The sequence below is a fragment of the Podarcis raffonei genome, chromosome 3 (assembly GCF_027172205.1).
Source record: "Podarcis raffonei isolate rPodRaf1 chromosome 3, rPodRaf1.pri, whole genome shotgun sequence".
Taxonomy (NCBI): domain Eukaryota; kingdom Metazoa; phylum Chordata; class Lepidosauria; order Squamata; family Lacertidae; genus Podarcis; species Podarcis raffonei.
The window spans coordinates 40,305,834-40,328,595 of NC_070604.1; the positions used below are offsets into that span (position 1 = coordinate 40,305,834).

Here is a 22,762-nt window from a genome sequence, read left to right on the forward strand (position 1 = left end):
ACATGCGGCAGGCAAAATGGGGAGCTCCACACTAGCTGAGTGATGCTGGCATCTCTCTCTGGGTGGGAGTCAGCATGGGTGATCAGAGGGACATTTCTGCCCAACCCAACCCTGTGCAGTCCCACAAAAAGGGGGTTTGGACTGCAGTGTTAGTAGTTCAAATCTGGAAAGAATAATTTGTAGTATGTCCCCAAGCCAGAGGAGGAGACTGAGCTGCATAAACTGAGCAAACATGAATTAGGCCCATGGTCGGCGATGCGGCCCATGGAGGTCGTTTGACCGGCCCACAAGCTGCCCCCAAACCGAGCTGCCCACTCACGTGCTGCGCGGCATGGGGACTCGCTTCTGCGGCGCCGAAAACCGGGTCTGCACAGGTGCCGAAAATCGCGAGCAGGTGTGCTCATGCACGCACATGGTCCGGCCCATGGAAGGATCTCCGTGGGACCAATCCAGCCCAGGCAAGATAAACCTTGCTGATCCCTGAATTAGGGTTATCCACATTTACTCTGCTCTTTCCATGCAAGGACTGCATTTTAAAGCTATATGTCCTGGCGCCTTTTTCTTTTTGGCTCTGGAACTTTCCCTGCAAAAACCTGCTCTTTGGCGCCCAATCAGAGCAGAGCAATTGTTAATCCATGGGAAAGCCAAATTGACGATTGCTGCAATTGAGCAATAAAGCATGAGTTTTTGTGGGGAAAACTGGGGGGGTGGCCGACAAAACAGCTCAAACACAGAGTTTTAAAGCAGGACCTATGCCTGGAAAGTGTGGGTGGATAAGCCCTCTGTTTCCTCGAACAAAGCTCTATTGCACTTTGCTTCAGTTTCCTGAGACATTTGCATCTGAAATGTTTGCCCTATGACTCAGTCTAGGCTGAAAAATTCTGAACTGTATACATTTCCTGGGGCAACCCCCCCCCCCAATTATTTAAGTCCTTTACACTCTATGTTTACTCAGAAATAATAACTGGGTGGTGTTCCAACTAAATTGTTGCACTAGCGCAAGGATTAGCGCCAGCTCAAGGGGACTTCCCTCTCTCGCATGCGCCACAAGCCATCTCCAAATCTGCTCTGGAAGGTTGGGAGAACCTCTGGAAGAGATTTAGGGGGTGATGGGAGAGGAGAGGGGAAGAACATTTCCTCACAAGGAGAAATCCTTGGGCTGATGGAACGTTCTCCTGAGGGCTACTTTCAATACAACCACTTGCATTCTCGGTTTTTAACCTCTCCTGTGCTTGTACATTTTAAGAATGATCAATTAAGGTAAATGTCTTTGAACGGTTGCTAATAGCTGGAAAAAGGCATATAATTTTTTGAGATGAAAGAATACAAGGGAGCCCCTTGCTCAGTTTAAGACTGGATTCTTAACCTAGTCTTGTGTACAGTATTTTGAATAGTTGTTTCTAATGGGTTTTACTGATGATTTTATCATTTTATTCTGTTTGTAAACCATCTTTAAGGGTTTTCTTTTTACAATCAATCAGTATATAATTTTTATGAAATAAATGAATTATTTTTAATTTTTAAAAAATATACATGGGGAAACTAGGATAGGGAAACATTATTCTACCTTGCTTTTTGTGAAAAGGACTGCAACCAGTGCTTTTTTTTCTGGGGGTACTCCAGGTTATGCAGTGCCTTTCCCCCCACATGTTAAAAGTGTGGCATTTACTGTAACAATTTCATGGTGAGTACCGACACCTTTTTATCTAAGAAAAGAAAAAAGCACAGACTGTAACAATAAAATTCCAGGGGGGGGCAGCATCAAATCTGTTTGTATTTTGAGCCAACACATTCAGTCCAGAGAAGTATACTTGTGCTTCACTTTTCTGCTTCCAGTTCCTTGCAGTCCTCAACTTCTGTGTTTGAGATATGAAAGATATATGTTCCACCCCAAGGTCACTACATTCACAAATAGCACTCGATAGCGAGGGGCAAGAAATAGGAAATTGACCATCTGAGCTGCTGGCCACACAGTGAGTTCTGCTAAGAAATACTCCGGGAATTTCTCCTTGAATTCCTTCCAGCTGGCTGCCACAGTGTGACCTTGCAGTAGTCCCATTGTCATGAAATACCAGCACCCGAAAAATGGAGCAAAAAGCTGATCTATTGTTACCTTGATGATGACAACTTTGATGTGTCCAAGTCCTTTTCTCGGGGTTAGTTTGTCTACCAAGGTGTACCAGTAATGTAGGGGCGGTCCCATGGTGCATCCCGTTATAAACATGTGAGATGCACGTTCAACATCCCACTTCCGTTTGGGATTTTGCCTTCGTTCCAAAGACTGCTGGACTAGATCTGCAATTCCCAGCAATAAACCACTACTCACTGTATTGGTAATGATAAGGTTCCGCCCTCCAAACAATGGTGCATAGAAGCGGGCCATTGCGGCTAGCTGTTGTATAATACGAGCCCGCATCTTCCCCTCTTTCTCCTCTGAAACAAATGCATGCAGATCCGGTAACTATGTTGAGAGCATTTTTCTGAACTTTCAGCCTTCCTTTCCCAGACTGAAGGTATTCTTTTTCAGGGATGGTTGCATTGTGCTTTTAGGAGGATTATTTCATTGTGAGGACCCGAGGAAGAATGATGTTACAGCAGGCATGTATGATGAGTCACAGGAAATACATCATAGTATTCTAGTGAAGAATTTTACTTTTGTGCTTTATTATGATGTCATGGCTGATCTTCAGCATCTTGCACACACGTAGCAGAAAAATATAGCTGTTTCTTATACATCACTTAAGATGAGCAATCCAGAGAAAGGAAACTTTTACTTTGCTTACATCCTTTTTATTTCAACAGAACGTAAATGCACTTTATCTTAATTGGGCCCTTGATTGATGACCTTGAACAGGATACCTATAAAGTAGTTGCTTTTCCACTAAAGAAAGCATACAAAACAACTTACGATCACAAACAAACCAAATAACCTTCAGCTTTCATTATGAAGACCTATACAAAACAAATTATAGCAAAGTTTTTAGAGATTCAAATTCGATATAATAGCATACCATTAAAAACAACTGCACTAACTTGGAAAATAGCTAGGAAAGGTTTTCAGAACTTCCTGGGTATTTCAGGTGAAAAAAATGTTTTCACTCTTTTCCCTGACCACTGGGCTGCTGCTGCTTATTTGTACAATCATTTGTGGTTGTGTAACCCCTCTCTACCCACCTCCACACCCCAAAAAGAAGAGAAGTAGCCCAGTGGGCCTTAGGTGATCTTACCCTCATAAAGGAGTGGTTCTCACTTTCAGTTCTGGAGGAGGATTGGAACGTACATACAGTAAAATGCATTCCTTCAAATGCAAAATAAGCAGAGCCATTTACAGTTTTAAAGAAAATAACATTTGGCATCGGGGGGGGGGCGGCAATGGAAGAGTGCACCTTTGGGAGTGAGGTCAAGCTGTTGGAAGGTTGCAGCGTCTGCTGTGGCTGCAGAGACCGATGCGGAAGAGACAAGTTTTGTTGCAGCTGGGGCAGATGAAGGCGTGCAATTGTGCTTCTGCAGAGGCACCATGGCGTTTCCTCTCTCTGTGCTCCTCCCAGCAGTCATTTTGCCTCTGGTCCCTGCTATGGATACGCAACCTGTCTGTCTCCAGGCACCGCAGTTGTCCACAAGGGATTCCCGCGTGGCAAGGTTGGTGTTGCCAGCCTTCATGTCACATTTGCAGACCTCTTTATAGCACAGAGTTGGTCTGCCAACAGGCCTGGTACCTGAAGCCAGCTCACTGTGAAGCATGTTCTTGGGAACCCAGCCATCTTCCATTCTGTGGGCATGACCAAGCCAGCATAGACATAGCTGAGACAGGAGTGTGAACATGTGGGCTTGGGAGGGCATGTATTTGTTTGAAATTCTGTCCTGCCACATGCAGCAAAGTGAATTGGGCTTGGAAGGCGTTTGGAAAATAGAAGAGCCAACGTTGATAGATGGGCTACAGAATTCCTTTGCTAGCTAGAGCTTTCAAGAATTCAAGAGCAAGGGTGGGGCCTGGCAGACAAATCTGGGATTTAGTCTATTATACACAGGTAAGAATAACATCCATTATTCTAACTACTTTTTGTCTCCTGCCACGCCTATGTTTGCTTCTGGCTGTGCCCTGCATTGAGATGTGGCCACAAAGGCATGCATCCTTCAGGCAGAAAATGGTTTCCCACCCAGTTCTATGTAACATGCTGCAGCAATGCAGCTGGGAAATGACCTATTCGTGGAGAACTCACCCATCTTCTCCTGAACACCCAGTAGATCCATCTACCTGGGAAAAGTTGTTGTTGTTGTTGTTTTGCACTCAGTGGGATTTACTTCTGAGTAGAAGTGTCTAAGCTTGTTGTCAGTAAGTACCACAGGCTAGATTTTCCTGGATTTGCCTGTATGCATGAGCGAAAGGGGTAGCAGTTGAACTCAGCAACTGAAAGTGAAAGAGGGACCTGGCTGGAGCTCAGCTTCCAAAACGTTCCCAAAGTGTCTGGGCATGCTCATTGCCACTGCCTCAGATTTGCTGAGCTACTCCAGTTTGCCTTCCCATAAATATGTCCCCTTGCAAGCCTTTGGATTCCATCTGGCAGGATGGGGACTTGCTATATGTTAAAACAGAGGTGGGAAACCTCAGGCCTGGATGCTGAATGTGGCCCCCAGACCTCTCTATCTGGCCCCAGGCCACATCCCTCATTAGCCCTGCTTCACATCTCAAGTGTTTTTGTCCGGCTGGAATGTGTCCTTGAACTCTGAACATGCCTCTTGCTTGTCTAGATAGTGGGCAGGGCAATGCGTGTGTGTGGAATTGTACTACACAAAACTATATTATACTTTTGCCTCTGGCCCTGCCCACCACTGGCATGTGGTCTCAAGAAGGTTGCCCAGAGCGAAATGAGGCCCTTGAGTGAAAAATGTTCTCCACCCCTATTTTAAAGCAAGTTTGGTTACAAAAATTTGAGGGCTCTGTAATAGGATCCCATGAGTTGTGTGAGGCTGCTGTCGGGAGGGAAAAGACCATCTGCTTACCAGCATACATGGCAATTTTGTGGACTCCTACAGGCTTCTTTCTATCCTGGATTATTTATTTTAGCCAATTCAGTTTAACACAAAGGGTTGTGAATCATACTCAGGGGTAGAGGCATTGGAATTAATGGGCATGGATTTACTCTGAGTAGGACTATGATTACTTACAAACCAAGGTGAATAGCTGTCCCCATTTGGGGGGGACAGACCAAAAAGCAATAATATTTGGGGTAATGGCCTCTTGAAATTGCTTTCTTCCACATGATTAAAGGTAGTTTGAAGTGCATTGAGTCCTAAGAGATGCATTCCAAAAATTCCCATTGAGTAGGTAATTCAAATATAGCACCCTTCCCCCCCCCCTGAATTTTTGCTACCAGAGAACACTATTATCGTATTGCACAGCAATAGCTCAAATCAATTTTCACATCCCAGTCCAAGTTGTTACTCAGGATTATTATGAAATCTAAGCCACTTTAGTTTCTTATATCATAAAACACTAAGTTGTCTTGCAACTTGAAACAAAATTGTAAAACTGGAGAGGCTGGGTAATTATTATTTCCCATGTTGATAATTAACAGGATTTCCATCCAGACAGTATTGTGTATGTTCTTGAGAACTCAAGAGACTTTTTGGCTAAAATGACATCTGCAAAAATCAAGACAGAGCCATTTATTCAGAGAATTTCCTGAAGATATCTTGCCAATTACTTTTTACTAGTAGGTGATGATTAATCATAACTTGACTGGCTTTAAGCAGATAAATCCAGTTTCTTTAGCAGAGAAAAATGGCTCCCCTTTATTACATACACAGCCCAACAAGACAACAACAAGAATCCACCAACAGCATACAAATCAATATGGCTAACCTGATCCAAAAACACCCACCCACCCCACTCACACATGAAAACAAAGTTCACCACAGCCAATCACAAACGAACAACCACACCCTAGGCCAACCCCAACCTGCCTCACCACCAAAGGAAAACAAGCCAATAGCAAAGAGAACCTGCACAAACCACGCTGACACAAAACCCCACACATACATTAAGTAAAATAGAAACATCACCATCCGACTCCACCCCACTCACCATGGCTCCCTCCACCTCTTCCCCCCTATTCTTCCTAATGCAACACTAATGTCTCAACAAATGAAACTGATCTGTAGAAAGAAGAGACATTGCACATACTTTTGTAAACCAAGGAATCTTTAATAAAAAATGTTTAAAAAAAACCAGAAAAATGCTACATGTAAAACATCTAAAAGTAAACGTTGGGCAGGATATAGGAATCTGAACACTGTTTTGACATACTTTGTTTGTGCAAATGGAAGACAGTAGTTTGCATGAATTGTTTGTGATTACTTTGTTTTGCTTCATGACAAGACTATCATCCAGGAAAGGGTTATATTAATTTTCAGTGGTGTTGTTGCATGTAACTTTGATGGCGGGACAGAGTTAATATTTTTCTTTGGTTCTGTGCAGTAGATTTAGAGGAGGCCCATTAAAATTCATGGACATGACTAACAAGTCCATTGTTTTCATTGGGCCCACTCTGAGTGTAACTTAGTTGAATATAACTCCTTAAGTTCTAGCATTCGTTTGCCACTGATTCTGTTCACCAATACAAAGATGTCACCAATGTATCACCACCATATTAGCAGCTTGTTGGTGGGCTCTTTAAGGATGATTTATTTAAGTTTGCTCCTGGGCATCTGCATGGCTCCATTTTATGCCAATTTATTTTTGAGAAGCCTGAACAAGTCATAGTTAAGGAGCCCACCAACAAGCTGCTCATTTGTTGGCGATGCATTTATGACATCCTTTGTCATCTGGACCACGAGCAACAAAAGTTTGGAACAATTTAAGAATGATACCAACCATCCATCCCACCATCAAATGTGCACTTAATAGAGTCATTACAAATCATATGGGATGTTCTCCTTGTCACATAAAAAACAAGATAGTCACAGATCTTTACAATCAACCCACTGATGCTCACATTCATTTAAAATGGAATTCCTCCAGGACACACACAAAAACATCATCTGCAGATTGAAATGTTTTTGCAACTTCAATGAAAACTACCTCAGGTCTGAAGTGGGTGATTTAAGCAATTGAAGGAACACCCAGTTCAGACCCCATAAGCATATAGATGAAGTTAGGGTGTCTTGCTCCAGTGTGCATAACTTTACACTTGCTTACATTGAATCACATTTGCCATTCACCTATTCAGGAAAGCTCCTTTTGGAGCCCCTCACAATCTTCTTTTGTTTTCACCATCCTGAACAATAAGCAAACTCATTACCACCTCATTACTGCTCCCCTCTGCCAATCAGGTCATTTAACTGCAATTAAGGAAGCAGAGATCCCAATACTGAGCTCTTGTGGCAAATCCTTCCATTGTGATAAATGTGCTTTTTGGTTTTTAACCTGTGACCAATCAATAAGAGGACCTGCTCCTTCATCTCACGACTGCTTTTAGCTTTTGAAAGCTTTTTGAAAATTTAAGAACACAACATATACTCCTGTCCATATCCTTGTTGACACTCTCAAAGAACTCCAAAAGGTTAGGCAGGGCTTATCTTTTTGGAGAGCCTAGAATTTTGTCTCTCTTTGCTACTATCTGCCTCAGTTCCTCAGACTCCCTTCCTGAGAAAATTGGTTAAGATACAGAGGCTTGTAGGTGTTGTTGGACTACAACTCCCATCGTCCCTGACCATGCTGGCTTGGGCATTTGGGAGTTGTGGTTCAAAACACCTGGACAAAACCAGGTTGGGGAAGGTGGCTCCAGACCTACACAAACTAAGGATTGAAGTAATACTAGGGCAACCATCTCCTTAAGAAACAGAATGACTAACCAGCCTCAGTACAATAAAAAGAATATCACCTGCAAAGCCAGCAGTGTAGTGTTTGTAGAATGCAAATTCCCTGGATGCCACATGAAGTATGTTAGGAAAGCAACTACAGGCCTTAGTGCACATTTGAGAAATCATGTCAAAAGCAAATAAGGAGCGGGCAGCCGCAATAAAAATAGCCACTTCTAAGTCAGAAACCACAAAGAACTTATGGCTGAAATTCCCAACACATTTCAACACATGTCTATTATCAGGCAAGCAAATATCAGTAGACAATAAATAAAATCACTATGAAAGCAACAATCTATAAAAACCCGGAATAACATAAGCGTACCATCTGTGTACAAAATAAATAACTAGTGTGAAAATTAGTAACATGCAATCCATAAATACCTTTAACAATAACATGAAGATGGCATATGGAATCCTTTTGGAAGGACTACTAACAGCAGTTTTATAAAATGATGAACCTTCTTCTCTTACACATATGTATAGAAAGACAATGCATTCTGTGACCCATGAGAGCAGTGTAATAACTGAAACAGGGCAGCAGTGATGGGTGAAATCAGGTTGAAACTTTAATGATTATAGCAGGTAAGCAGGGTTGGCATGGCAGTAAGGCAAAGATTATTGACTCATTCCAGTCAGCCCATCCGTGGTGGTCACCCAGCGTTGAACCCCGATGTGGTGCAAGCCAGGCATCCAGGTTCTCACTGGGCGGCCAAGGTGAAAAATTCCAGCCAGGTAGCATGCCTTAGTCAGCCCTTTCCTCAGGCCCCTTATGGGAGCCCCTTTACTATGCTGATCTTGACCTATGCAATTTTTGCCCCACAAAAGTACAGAATTATCTCAGCACCTAATGTAAGCAAAGCTTTATGTCACTGAGGAAAAGGCAGAAAAAACTCCAACTGAGGGCCAACTCAAGTTGGGAAGGAAAAAACTTCTTTCTGGCCTTGTAAAGCAGTGACCCGGGTAGTTAGTTCAGTGAGGTTCTTGCACCAAGAGCAGGTGAGTGGGAAGCTTGTAGGGCAAAATGGCCACAAATCCTCATGGCTGAGGCCTTTTAAGCTCTTGGCTCCTCTTGCATCTCCCAAAATCATGCAGGATGCCCAGCATTCTGCGAGACCTCACAAGAGTTGCAAAGAGATGCAGCATTACACACACACACACACACACACACACACACACACACACACACTGCTTTCTGGGCCTCATGCTGCTGGGCAAAGTCACCCCACACACAAGTTGCCCTTAGAACAAGGCTTAAAAGCCTATTGGTTTACAATCCCTAGGTCTGTTCAGAGTAGTCAAGCCCACTACACAATGAGATAGCTCTATAATTCAAGCTATGAAAAGGCCAACACACAACATTCAAACTAGCTGTGACTTTTCCAGTAGGTTGTGTGTAAAATAATAGTTAAAACTGTGGGGTAAATTCAGATTCCAGAAGGATGAAAAGCCTGTTTAATGCTGGTTTAAAATCTTGTTTAACTTTTTTTTATATTACCTTTCCATATCTGCCCTAGTGGTTCCCCCAGGCATTCGGAGCTTTTTGGGGGGGGGGGTTGCTGGGAGAGGAGAGGGAGGGGAGGTTCTATTCCACGTGTGGAATTTGTTCTGTGACCACAATAACCTCATCTACAAGCACACCAGTGTACGACTGTCTGCATTGAAAGGTTCTTTGGAACAATTTTTACTACCTCTGCTCCCATTGAATTTGATCTTTATCTAGAAATAGCATAGAATTTGCCCCGCCCCCCAAAAAAACCCAGCCACTTTTAGTTTTTCAGGACATGCGAAAGCTCTAAATTTAATCTAAATGCCAGTTTCTGAAAGGTGCAAAATGCTTTCAACACTCATCCATCTCAGACCTTTGAGGGTTGTATTTCAAGAGTGGGCTGCCATCTCCCATGACAGTGAGAAGGTTATTAGAGCAATGTGACTCTGCTGCTTTGGTAACCTCTGAATTATGGAATCACTTGGGATAAGTGGATCTTGTGTGAAATTCCAGAATCGGCACAGGGAAAGGTAGCTTACCACAGAAAACATTCCCATTTCAGGGCTTCATTAAGAACATGATTAAATAGTCCCATAGATTTTTTGGGGGGTGGAGGGTAGGGAAGCAGCTACAATAAAGCATCTGAAACTCAGGACATGGCAATAACAGGTCCATTGCCCTGCCTATAAGATAACAAAACAGGTAGCTTTTTCATTATCAACACTTTGCTTGGGGAAAGGTGCAAATGATTTGAAATGTGGCTAGAACTGGTGTGCATACAGGGAAGTAAGCTCCATGGACATATATTAAATCAGATAGCTCCACTGGTCCATTATAACAAATTTATAACATCAGTAAAATATTAAATTTATTAGTATCAACAAATAGTCATGTGGCAGTTCATCTAGTCTGAAATAGAATACAGTGGTACCTCGGGTTAAGAACTTAATTCGTTCAAGAGGTCCGTTCTTAACCTGAAACTGTTCTTAACCTGAAGCACCACTTTAGCTAATGGGGCCTCCCGCTGCCACCACGCCACCGCTGCGCGATTTCTGTTCTCATCCTGAAGCAAAGTTCTTAACCTGAGGTACTATTTCTGGTTTAGCAGAGTCTGTAACCTGAAGTGTCTGTAAGCTGAAGCGTATGTAACCCAAGGTACCACTGTACTGTGAACTCAAAAGCTCACATGCTGTATTGTAAACATTAGTTTGTCCTAATAAATACAGTATTTTGCTTCCCAATATGACACTGGCAAATCTTAAAACACTTACTAGGAAGTACCAGTAAACCCTATTGTGCATTGTGGGACTTATTTCTAAGTAGATAAACATAAGATTAAGCTGTCACTCCCATGTCAGTGGGTTTAGATTGAGACTGGAATAGATGCTAATCTAATGGAAAGTAAAATGATTCAAATATATAAGCAAAGCATGCTATACACCCTTTCCTGGACTTTCAAATTTCAGATGAAGGAATTGTACCTTCCTACATAAAAGCTTTGCCAATGAAAAGCTAGTATGTCAGCAGAATGCTAATCTAATACACGAATTGCTGCTATAAATTTATTGCATCAGCATGATGATTCCATCCCTGTGGTGCATTTTCAGTTATTATCACTGCTCCCGATTATTCTCAGTGAAGGGGTAGCCAAAGGGGGCAAATGTATTGCTAACAATTTCATCTATTAACAGGAACAGAAAAGAGTGCGCTCTTCCAATTAAATAGCTACTCTTCAAATTATTACAATTTGACTGGTTGCCAATTATTTTGCGATTCAAGGATGCTTCCACCAATACCAACCTGGCTGGGTATTGAGATCTGCAGGGGAGGCCCCATTTGTGATCCCATTGCTGAGTGGGGTTCAAAGCATGGGGGCACATGGGAGGGCCTTCTCTGCTCTGGCACCACACTTAGGGAATTATGTCCCCTTCGAGGTGTGCCCAGCTTCAACATTATTTTGCCTATTAGTGAAGATGTACCTGTTTCAAACATTGGAGTGGGGTAAAGTACATTGTGGATGGAGAGTGTGCTTTACTTTATTCCTGATGATGGTGGTGTCTACTGGGCAATCTATTATTTACTCTAATTTCATATATTGCTAATTATGGTTTTTAAGGTAAATGAATCTTCTGTCCTGGCACCTTTGGGTGAAGGGCAACTTATAAATAAATAAAAAATACATACATACATGTTTGCAAGTTAAAAACAAACCAACCCATAGATCAGAACAAAAAAATTAAGCATTGTTGAAAACTCCCTTAATGTTCCCAATACTAGGTATGTGAGCTAGAACTTTTAGTGAGAGAGACTTATATTAGATCCTTTTCAGTTAAAAGTTTGGTCCCATGAAATTGGCACACACAAATTAGATGAGGACTGTAGAGCACATGCCTGAAATAACTGGAGGCTGTCTAAGAACTTGGGTAAGATGACTGTGTATTATGTATTCTTGTAAATTGTGTATTCTTGTAAATTGAGTAAAGGGGCATTTCTTTTGATAGAACTTAGCACTGGTCAATGCAACATTTTATAGTATTGTATTTTTTGCATTTATACGGATGTTGTTGTTACAATTCACTTTCTTTCAGCATAAAGACTCTTAAAGAATATTCTTAACATACAAAGCCATCCAGTTCACCCAGCATATGACAATATGCTATCAAGCTATTACTGGTCCATATGCGCACATTAATGTATTTTGTAATGTATTTCTTTCAGACATCATTGTTCTCATCGCTTCAATAGCAGTTGTTTCTGCAAAAACTCAGGGTAACATTTTTGCAACATCAGCACTGAGAAGTCTTCGTTTCCTACAGATCCTTCGCATGGTGCGCATGGACCGAAGAGGAGGAACCTGGAAATTGTTAGGTTCAGTGGTTTATGCACATAGCAAGGTAAGGGCCTGTTCATATCCTTCACTTCTCTGAATTTCGTCAGTCATTCATGCATGTATTTCATGCTAAAAAAAGAAAAAGGAAATACATAATCCTGTAGCAGTGGTTTTTGTTCTACATTGACCATTCACATTTGTGTGTATATTTCGGGTAGGGACCCTTCACCTCCGTATGGTGTCAGATATAAGCTGTGAGGCCATTTCTCAAAAACCACCTGCTAATGAACTGGTGCCACTCTGATGGAGGCTGATGTCAGCTGATGGGTGGGGGTTCCATTATACAATGGCTGCGCCAAGTTGACCTGCTGGGAATTGGCCCACACAGCCAAAGTAGCCCTGCTCAGTTTGGCTGTGTGCTTCCATTCCCATGCTGGAACATGTTGCTCACCAGGGCAAGGAGGACTGAGCATATTACACCAATCCTGGCCCGACTGCACTGGCTGCCAGCTAATTTCTGGGCGCAATACAAAGTGCTGGTTCTGACCTCCTCTCCCCATATAAACTGACCCAGACCCTGCAATCATAATCTGAGGCCCTTCTTTATGTGCCTCCTCCACAAGAGGTCCGGAGGGTAACAACATGAGAGCAAGCCTTTTCTGTGGTAGCCACCCTCTTGTGGAATGCTATCCCCAAGGATGCACACCTGGTGCCTTCATTACATATCTTTAGGCACCAGGCAAAAACAATCCTCTTCCCCCAGGCCTTTGGCTAACTAAGCAATCCATGGCTCTTTAAACTATACTGGGGGGTGGGGTTTAAAGAACAGTACAGGAATACTTGCAAGAGGTCTTTCAGACAGCCCAGCTGAAAATCAGAACAGTCAGGTTTTGCAAGCAACCCTGGGGTGCTCTTTGACTTTCAGTTTTTGACAGGTTAAAGAGCAACATGGGTCTGCTTGCAAAAGGGCTTTCTAACAGTCCATGTTACACTTTGAGGTCCCAGTATTCATATTGACAACAGGTAACTGACAGGTGAGAGGACCTGCCTACCTTTCAAATTTGGCCTGGCAACATTTTGATTGTGATTGCAAATATAAAACTGTGATACATCAGTATGGCTAACAAGATAGATGCACAACTAACACTCCAAGATACAAGTCAAATATAAGTAAGCAATAAGGGTTGGAGAGATATTTATCTGACTTCCCGACCAGAAAACATTCACCACCCTGGTATGTGTGAATAGCTGACCTATGCAAAGTGTTCCCAATCAGTGAGAAAAAACAAACAGTTCAGCTTATCACTGCCTCTCTGATTTATCAATTTCCACAGTAATCGTGGTGTCAGTATGTTGCAGCAAAAACTACATAGTTTTATGGCACCTAACAAACTTATGACATAAGCTTTTCTCATTTATTATCATTTTCTTAATTTATGAATCACTTTCCACATGAGTCTCCAAGTAATTAAAAACTACTGAAAAAAATCATGGCAGCATTGACTTGTCCGCTGTTGCAATTAGAGATACCCTCTGATCCAAAAACATTAGAGAAAACATATGGATATATAAACAACACCCCATGCCCTCGTCCTAGAAGATAATACTTCACATCACTTACCTACAGCAGATGCCACACCTCTGAATGTTGCCATCTTGGCTACAGCCCCCTTTGACACTGGAGCAGAGAAAGCTGAAACATTTTACTTTTAAGACTTCAGTATCTCTGCTCTGTTAATCACTTTAACATAGTCATAATCCAAAGAACCATGCAACCCATTCTGCTTCTCCAAAGGGGCTTTGGTCCCTGGTCCCTTGTTTCTTGAACAACAAAGCCAAGTTGCATAGCAAGCATCTTGAGATGGAGGAGAACTTTTAAAAAGTTTGTGATGACATGGAGGTCTGCCAAGCACATCCAACCTCTTAGGCTTATCTCAAGAAGCAAATTGCATCTTGGCCCTGAAACAGTATTATACATTGTAATGTATAAGGAGAATTTGCGTACAAGGATTTTTTTTGTATGTAACTAATAAAGTAACTACAAAATATGCAAGTACAAATATTCCAATAAATGGTATTGGTACAGGTAGGTTGTCAAAATACTTGTTTTTAATACTCTTTTTTTTATCCTATAGGAATTAATCACCGCCTGGTACATAGGATTTTTAGTATTGATTTTTTCATCTTTCCTCGTCTACCTGGTTGAAAAAGATACAAATGCTCAATTTTCTACATATGCAGATGCTCTGTGGTGGGGCACAGTAAGTACAGAATCAACTGAACTACATGATTTACACTACGCAGTATATAAAAACCATGGCCTAGCATGAAAGTGCTCCCATGCAGGCTCATGGAAAGGAGATTGTGGCCACTGTGCTCTTGCCCAGTCATTCTGCGGCTATGCAGTCATGGTTTGGCTTGGTGTATCATCCAGTCCAGGGCTTGTGATTTAACTCCCCCAAACAAACATGAGCTGTAAACCATAGGACAAATCTTGATTACCGCTCAGTATTACTTTGTAAGTCAGGTTCAGATAGCATGCTTAGGCCAGCTGTGACTTAGTTCAGTGCAGCACAGAAGCAGAATGACCAGGAAAGAGCAAAGGGGCAGGGAGTTCCTTTCCTGGAGCCTATGATTTCTCTCTAAGTCAAGCATAGGCAAACTCCGGCCCTCCAGATGTGTGGGACTACAGGTCCCATCATCCCTGACCACTGGTCCTGTTAGCTTGGGATGATGGGAATTATAGTCCCAAAGATCTGGAGGGCTGGAGCTTGCCTATGCCTGCAGCCTAAGCCATGGTTTGGCTTAGCGTGATATGCAAACCAGTTCATAATCAGAGAAGAAGGCCTTAAGTCATATTGGCAGCAGCTGAATTGTGTTGGTATTTGAAGCTTTGAAGCATATTAGTCCCACATGACAGAATGATCTGTGGATAGAAATGATAAGTGTCCCTTTGGTATGGTTAATTAAGATTTCAGATTTCACTAATTAGAGTAGCTGTATTATAATAAAAAGACACTCATCACTTAACCACATTTGATTAATTTTTGGATTGTTTGCTTAATTAACAGTTAACTGTAGTGTACTGAAATAAATTTTGCTGCATTAAATAACATACCTAGGCTATTAAGAGCCTTTTGATATTATCATAATTTGGATATACCAGGTTCCAGACCTTTTCAAAGATGTGTCTGTTACTGAAGATCATAACAAAAGGAATTTTAAATTCTCTAGAATAGAAACTTAAGGCTAGAGAGAGAGAGAGATTTTTTGCTTATTCCAGATCATAGCCCTTTAATTGTTTTGTCATAGCTGCCGAAAGCATTTATGCAAAATTAAGGTACATTTTGTAAACTGCTTTGCAGGTTGGTTGGTTTTTTTACAATCAAGCAGTATATAAATTTTATGAAATAGATAAATAAATAAAGATAAGCATGAGCTCTTGTTCACACAGCAAGGTAAATGACAAAGTTCTCAATAACATAAGGCTGTGTACACACTAACCTGCACACAAACCAACATGGAATTGTACATACTTAACTTCAAAATGTTGCTTTCAGTCTTGATTGATTCTAGTTTCTGTCATCCACAGGGGTAGAGTGACTATGTGCATTTGAAAATCCTCCCTTTGATTAGATTATCCTAGCCTTCTCCTCCCTGTGCATGCCCCAGGTGAATGCAGAAGGAAGTCCTGATCTTGATATATGCCAACTTACAAGCTCGTTGAGCAGGTGTGGATACACCCCCCACTCACACCTCATTGCTGTGACTGCATACATCTGTTTTCAAATAGACACACTGAGAGGTTATACACAATCGATCTGTAATGAATTTTTCCCCCAGAATGAAACCAGTTCTTCAAGAAGTGCTTTTCAGGGGCAAAAAATATGCAATAGGTATAGAATGTGGGCTACATGGGGGGGAAAAACCAAGAATTCAATCTACATTGATTCTAGGATAAAATGTAGTAGTAGTAGTTTAATTTGTTACCCACCCTTCACCCTAAGGTCCCAGGCCGGGTTCGAACAACTAAAACAAAATGTTAAAAACAGCTTAAAACAGCTTACAATCAAAAACATAAAAGTTTCCTGGCACTGTTGCATGTATGCAACCTTAATTACAGTTACTTAGATTCTAGCCATATGTTACTCAAATTGTCTGTGACATATACTGCAATGTTTTCCTGGGAACCATAATAATAATAATTCATTATTTATAACCATTTCATTCACGGATGCCTTTACATTTGCAACCAGGAGTAATACAGGCTATGCATGAGAGATCATTCATTCAGTCTTTAGGCATTTGAAAAGAAATGAAGGTGTGAAACATGGGCAGCCAGATCTGATCCCTCCTGCAGTTGCTGCAGCAGTTCCAGCACAAGTGTCTGCTTTCACAGCAAGAGCTCCAGTGGCATCCTCTTTGAAGCAAGTGAGACCATCTGCCCAGCTTTGCTCAATTGACTTTTATAAAGACCACCTACCATTCTCAGCCGACAGTGGCGATTGCAGGCCAATCAGGGCTCTCGCTCGGCCAGCGGACCTGTCAGAGCCAGGCTTCTGTCAGGTCTGCTGCCAGGTTTAAAAGCTGAATGCGCTGCAAATGGGCAGTGCCGTCAAAACCAGATGTCCCACCCACCCATTTATTGGCCCCGCCTGGAGGTACGCGGGCAGTGCATGCCTATGGCCTTGCTGTGGAATTAATCCGTCACCATATTTGTGGCCAGCGAGAACTTTGCCTGCGAACAAATTGACCTGTCTGAGGGTTTGCCTTCCTCATAGCAACTGGCACAACTTTTGACAGGGAAAACGCATTGGGTATGGATCCTTTGCCTAAGCTAGTGCGAGGAATGGGTGCCCCTTCCGCTGCTCCTGGATCAAATTCAGGATAGCCTGGTAAAAGGGTCCAGGAGTTGGGTTCTGCCTGAAAGCCCAGATGGGAGGCCAATGGGCCGTAGAACACCCCAGGTGGCATCCTGGCGGGATCTCCCCATAGATCTGCATGATGGTGGGATCCTGAACCCCAGGATCAATCCTGATGGAATATCAGCCATCAGCCAGGTTGACTGGGTCAGGATACATACCTGTGCCTATGCCAAAGCCTACTTACACCTGTAATCAATGATGCTGTGGCCATTTCAATCCCAAGTCGGTGTCTTCATTCTTTGCTGTTTTGTCTCTTCCTACGGCAGCCTCCAGCCTGCTGTGCTTGGGCCTGCAAATTCTCTCCTTCCCAATTAGCCAGGGCAAGTTGGTGCTGCTGCTCAGTGTAGGTGAGGCCCTGGGGCCAGGCCTTCTGTCCTGCTGCACCCTTCTCCATAGCACCCAAGGATACAATTGTTTTATCACTCTTGCCCATTTCCCCCCTCCCAATTTGTCATCAGTCCCAGGTTTATATGCGCTGCCAACAAACACACCTGTTTAAAATATAAAGTTAAGATTGCTGTTGTGGAAAACCAGTTAGTTAGATTGTTTCAGAGTTGAGGGAAATATATATATGTTTTCATTGTTACTATTGTTTTTTATTTATATTGCACCATCGGCGTACTTTGTGCTTCACAGAGAAATATAAGCAAAGGCTCTGCCCTAAGGATGTTAGAACCTACATTAGTTCACAATCTGAATGTCTTCTGAATCACACTATTGCAGTGTGGAGGCAAAAACAAGTCCGCTGTTGAGAAGCAGACTTGTGAAGCTGTGACATCTCTTTATCACTCAAGAACCACCCTGCAGCAGGGCTCAAAGGAGGCAAGGAGTCTCTGATACACTTTAAAGGTGTAATGTACTTGTCAGGGGGCTTCAGAACCTGTTGAGCGTGTGAAAGAACAGGCTGGATGCTGTTCAGAGAGAGAGAGAGAGAAGTGCTGCTGTTCTTTCTTTCTAAGGGCTTGCAATTATATAAAGATCTACAGGACCCATGGTATATCTCTCTGCTGCGGAGACTGTGAGCCAGCAGTGTCATTAAAGATAGATGACAGCTGGCTCTATCCTTTTCATAAGCTCCTCTTCTTTTCTTCAAATGTAGCTTGGAAACATCTCTCTATTCTCCAGTGTCTGGCAGTGATAGCAACCTGGATGAAGGCCAGATTATTCAGGTCCATTCCTGATAAAACAGGTTGATGCTGATTTGCTGAGGAAAGAACTTTGTGGAACTGGCAAGGCCATCAAGGAATGGAAAGATATTTGTTAGTCCTCTGTTAACATTTCAGGTCTTTGCTATCCCTACATTTATTTTGGAAATATAATTTATTTTTATTAAGCCAATCAAGAGATAAATTCATGGGACTTGGTTGTAATTTTTTTTTGGGGGGGGGTTAATTCAAAGCTATGGATTGACCCCTTGCAAAGGATTGACCTATGCAAAGCAGCAGTCAATGAAAGATTCTGCATGCAGGAGCAAAAGAAGAGGTCTCAGATAGGACTGAAAGATAAAACTTTATTAATAGTAATTATAGTTTACAAAACAGTAAAATGACAGCCCTTTCTCAGGGACACAGCTATGGGTGATATCCAACTAAGTTCTTCTGCAAGTGCAAGGATTTGTGCTTTCAAAATAGAAGTCCCCTCTTCCTGCCCTTTTCACCCGCTAAGTCTGTTCAGGGGGTTCCCCTAACCCTCCAGACCAGATTTTATCCTGTGAAATAAATTGGGGAGGGGCACTGGATGCACAATGGCAGAGGAGGGGTAAAGTTCTATTGCACAAGCATAAGTCCTTGCACTGATGAAACAAGATAGAGTTCACCCTCTGGCTTGGACCTTTTTTACCAAACAATGCAGCATTTTTTTTGCAAATTTGCATGTGCAACAGCACGCAATCTAGTTGCCTAGGTGTGGCCATTCAAGCTCTGTGCAGATGTAGTTAATGGTAAATGAAATCAGGGCGCTGTATCCATATCAGAGGCATAGAGGAAGGGGTGTGTAAGATACCATTCTGTCTTGTCAACAGTGATGGTGGCACAGGATCTGCACAATATGTGCCCATGATAGTTACGGTATACAGTTGAGTTTCACACAGCAGTATTGACAGCAGGGAAAGCTCTACTGTTATTTAAAGAGTAAAAACAAATTGCAGCTTGAGAGAGGAGTTCCCTCCCCAAGGGGTTCTGCAAATAAAAGGGTTGATGACGTAAGTTCCCCTCAATGAAAAAGTCAAGTCATTGTTTCTCCTCTAAAAGAAGATTCTTAAAAAATTATTATGCTAGACTGCCTCTATAATAGGTTCTCCAGTAGCATGTATTTCTGAATTTGTTGTCATTCTTAAAAGCTACAGTGATGGGCATGGTTTAACGGTTAAAATACCTTCCAAAATGAACTTCATTGAATGGTCACAATTTATGGTGTTTTCTTAAAACCTAATTGAGGGTTTTCCTGGTCTTTTTAACTTCTCTGGTGTCTCTCATTTGAGAATATATTTCAACTAATCTACTTGTTTAGACATCCAGATTAATTCTAAACTAAATCTCTCTGTTATCTCAGGGTTCATATGCAGTTGCTTCAAGGGAGTCCGATTCTGCTATTTAACAAATTGGCATGCTGCATGTGCAAGTGTGGATTCTTAGATCTAGTTGCTGAAGTGTGGGAGGCCTTTGCAAGCAAAAATCAGTCACCAGGAGGGGAGTTAACCCTTTCTATGTCCACTCATTCACCCCAACAATACCCCAGGCCACTTCCCACCTGCAGGCAGGCTTACATCCAGTTTCTGAGAAGGGGGGAAAATATCAAAAACAGCTTGAAGCATTTGAAGCTGGTCTATGATTAAAGCAATGGAGGCAGCTCCAGCAGTCTCATTCTGCCCTTAGCCTGCCTGCCTTCTTATTTACAAGCAGTCCATGGGATGATACTGCCTGTCAGCTTCCTCCTTAGGTTCAGTATTGCTTTTGCAGAACTCAACAGGGATGAGGAGGAAGACAAAATGGGAATTGGTTGGCTCTGGCCTCCCTTGCTATTAGTCTCCCTGCCTTCCCAATCCTACCAGTCCCAGTGGACATCAGGCACCACTAATTTGAGGAACAAGGCGGGGGTTTTTAGTGAGCAAGCCCCATTCAAATCACTACTTACGGACCAGGAAAGTTTCATATTTTGGTTACTCTTTTATCATTTTGCCATTGTGAATATTGCCCAGTTAATGTTAAAATTATCGACATCTGTGCCATCCAATTTTTTTTCTCACAGTGAATTATATTTGTTTCTTTTCAGATCACATTGACAACAATTGGCTATGGAGATAAAACCCCTCTCACCTGGCTAGGAAGGCTGCTTTCTGCAGGGTTTGCACTGCTTGGCATTTCTTTCTTTGCCTTGCCTGCTGTGAGTATCTTTACAACTGTTTGCAAAACTTCAAACTCTTTAAGCTGGCATACATGGGAAACAACACTGGGACAGTTATTTGTATGGCACTGCAACTTCTGCAATCTACAATGCGGAAAATTGGAAGCTGCTTTAAAAGCTCATTTATTGTCCCGTGATAACGGTAAAATCAGGGACGCGGGTGGCGCTGTGGGTAAAACCTCAGTGCCTAGGACTTGCCGATCGTATGGTCAGCGGTTCGAATCCCCACAGCGGGGTGAGCTCCCGTCGTTCGGTCCCAGCTCCTGCCCACCTAGCAGTTCAAAAGCACCCCTAAGTGCAAGTAGATAAATAGGTACCGCTTTATAGTGGGAAGGTAGCGGCGTTTCCGTGTGCTGCACTGGTGCTGGCTCGCCAGAGCAGCTTCGTCACGCTGGCCACGTGACCCGGAAGTGTCTTCGGACAGCGCTGGCTCCCGGCCTCTTAAATGAGATGAGCACGCAACCCCAGAGTCAGACATGGCTGGCCCATACGGGCAGGGGTACCTTTACCTTTTAACTGTAAAATCTATCTGATAAGTCCCAGAATTTATTTTGGTAATATTGTACCCATATATCGTTCCGTAAGCAGTAGGCAGCTTTTTATGTGAGGCATGTTAGTGAGGCTTATTGGGAATGAGACATTCAGCCCCCACTATCCATAAATGACAAGATTCAGTGCACCCTAGTTCCCCATCTATCCACATGGTTGATGTGGGCAGGATCTGAAGTGGCTAAAGAACCTGCTTCCTGCCATCAATACAGATATCCCCAGTGGAAAATATATCTGCCTCGTCCAAAAACACACATCATTGTGTGGTTATGGGATCTGCCGTGAAGATCTAGTAGTTAATATATCACTGTGATTTTCATGCAGATCCAGTCAGGGCTTCTTTTTTGGCAAATGTAATGAGATTATCCTTGTAATGTTTTTTGGATTGTCAAAAAGCATCCAGAAGAAATTTTACTCATCTTGCAGGAAGTTAGGGAACACACAGTTCTATCCTCTTGAGCTTCTTAGTATAATTATGAATATTCTCAACCTATTTCAGCTGAGATGCAAAAATAATAACAATGGTGATATAATTAACCAAATTGTTTCCATGCCTTGCAGGCATGCTGTGTTATATTAATAATTAAAGTAAAGCATTTACCTTAGAGTTTATAAGTCAGAAATATTATTTCTGATCCAGCTGCTAACTACTGGTCTTGAAGGAAGGAAACTGTATAATCTGTGCTGAAATTCTTGTGAACCTAGATAAGCTTGCCTGCCTGTTGACACTGACACCTAGCTGTGAGTTTTAGTAACATGTATTGGAATATTTTCCATGTTCCCTAGAACTATACAGTACTTCTAAAAAGTTTGCTTCTATAAATAAATATCCCGAACACCCCTGGGGCCACAATACAAGTCTTTTATTCAGAAGTATAGGGTGATATGCACTGAGTAAGGTGATATAGCACAGTGGTTAAAAACAGGTCCCTGGTTTAACTATTAAATCACCCTATGCTCACTTAGGTTTAGGCAAGCCACTATTTTTCAGTCTCAACCTTTCAAATGGAATGTGAGAAAACTACTACTACATTACGTGGTATAATTGTGATGCTTCCTTAAGACATATGTTTGGTGGAAGTAAACGAACGTGCTGCTGAATTTGCAGGTTTCCTGTCTTCACACTTAAGTCCAGTTTAAAGGAATCCCAGTTGAGCTCTTTCAGTTATTTCACTGATATTTAGAGCTAAACCATACGTTGTGTTGAAGCTCCCAATATGGTTTTCACTTGTAAAAACAGTCACAGCATTCCATGCATTTGTTTTGGGGCTGCAGCATGGGGCAGAGGTTGTCTCCTCCTTTCCTCCTGCACTATGACCCCAGCACAGATTGCCCACTCAAGCTGCTATTAAGTGCACAGGGGGTAGACTACATGTTTACTCAGCTATTTCACATTTTTAAACTAACTCCTGGTTTTCTACAAAGGGGCACTGGAGCTGAGTGATTTGCAGGTAAGAGCTCACAGATGAGAGGAGGGTCCTTAACCCTTCCCCCTGTCATTTGCACCTTGCAATTTCCATTTGCCATTACCTTTTCTACATTGTTCCATACACATGTTGGAAAATGTCTGGAATACGTGTGGGGGTGTCTACATATTGGGGTGGGGGATGTAGGAGAAAAGAAGTAGGCAAAAAAAAAGGTTAATCACTCTCCTCTCACCTGTCCTTTTTTCCTGGCAAATCATCCCTTCTTTACAATGGAAAACTT

The 22,762-nt window shown here is 42.3% G+C and overlaps 2 protein-coding genes and 2 long non-coding RNA genes across 6 annotated transcripts in view; 1 reads left to right on the top strand and 3 right to left on the bottom strand.

The window, feature by feature from the left end:
- Window positions 1-22,762, top strand: part of KCNQ5 (potassium voltage-gated channel subfamily Q member 5) — a 260,135-nt gene that overhangs the window by 210,920 nt on the left and 26,453 nt on the right. For all 3 annotated transcript variants that reach the window (XM_053381258.1, XM_053381259.1, XM_053381260.1), the window contains 3 exons: window positions 12,068-12,243; window positions 14,315-14,440; window positions 20,375-20,485. In XM_053381258.1, the coding sequence (XP_053237233.1) occupies window positions 12,068-12,243; window positions 14,315-14,440; window positions 20,375-20,485 (413 nt within the window). The remainder of the gene's footprint in view (window positions 1-12,067; window positions 12,244-14,314; window positions 14,441-20,374; window positions 20,486-22,762) is intronic.
- LOC128410250 (mpv17-like protein 2) lies at window positions 1,744-2,641 on the bottom strand. The gene has a single exon (XM_053381261.1). The coding sequence runs from the start codon at window positions 2,414-2,416 to the stop codon at window positions 1,850-1,852; it is 567 nt and encodes a 188-aa protein (XP_053237236.1). The 5' UTR covers window positions 2,417-2,641; the 3' UTR covers window positions 1,744-1,849.
- On the bottom strand, window positions 9,958-14,336 carry LOC128410252 (uncharacterized). Its single transcript, XR_008329435.1, has 2 exons — window positions 13,801-14,336; window positions 9,958-12,203 (listed from the first exon to the last, which is right to left on the bottom strand). It is a non-coding gene; the product is annotated as an uncharacterized LOC128410252 (long non-coding RNA).
- The window catches only part of LOC128410251 (uncharacterized), a 41,107-nt gene continuing 39,370 nt past the window's right edge, over window positions 21,026-22,762 (bottom strand). Inside the window, exon 8 of the long non-coding RNA XR_008329434.1 lies at window positions 21,026-21,554. This is a non-coding gene — a long non-coding RNA (uncharacterized LOC128410251). The remainder of the gene's footprint in view (window positions 21,555-22,762) is intronic.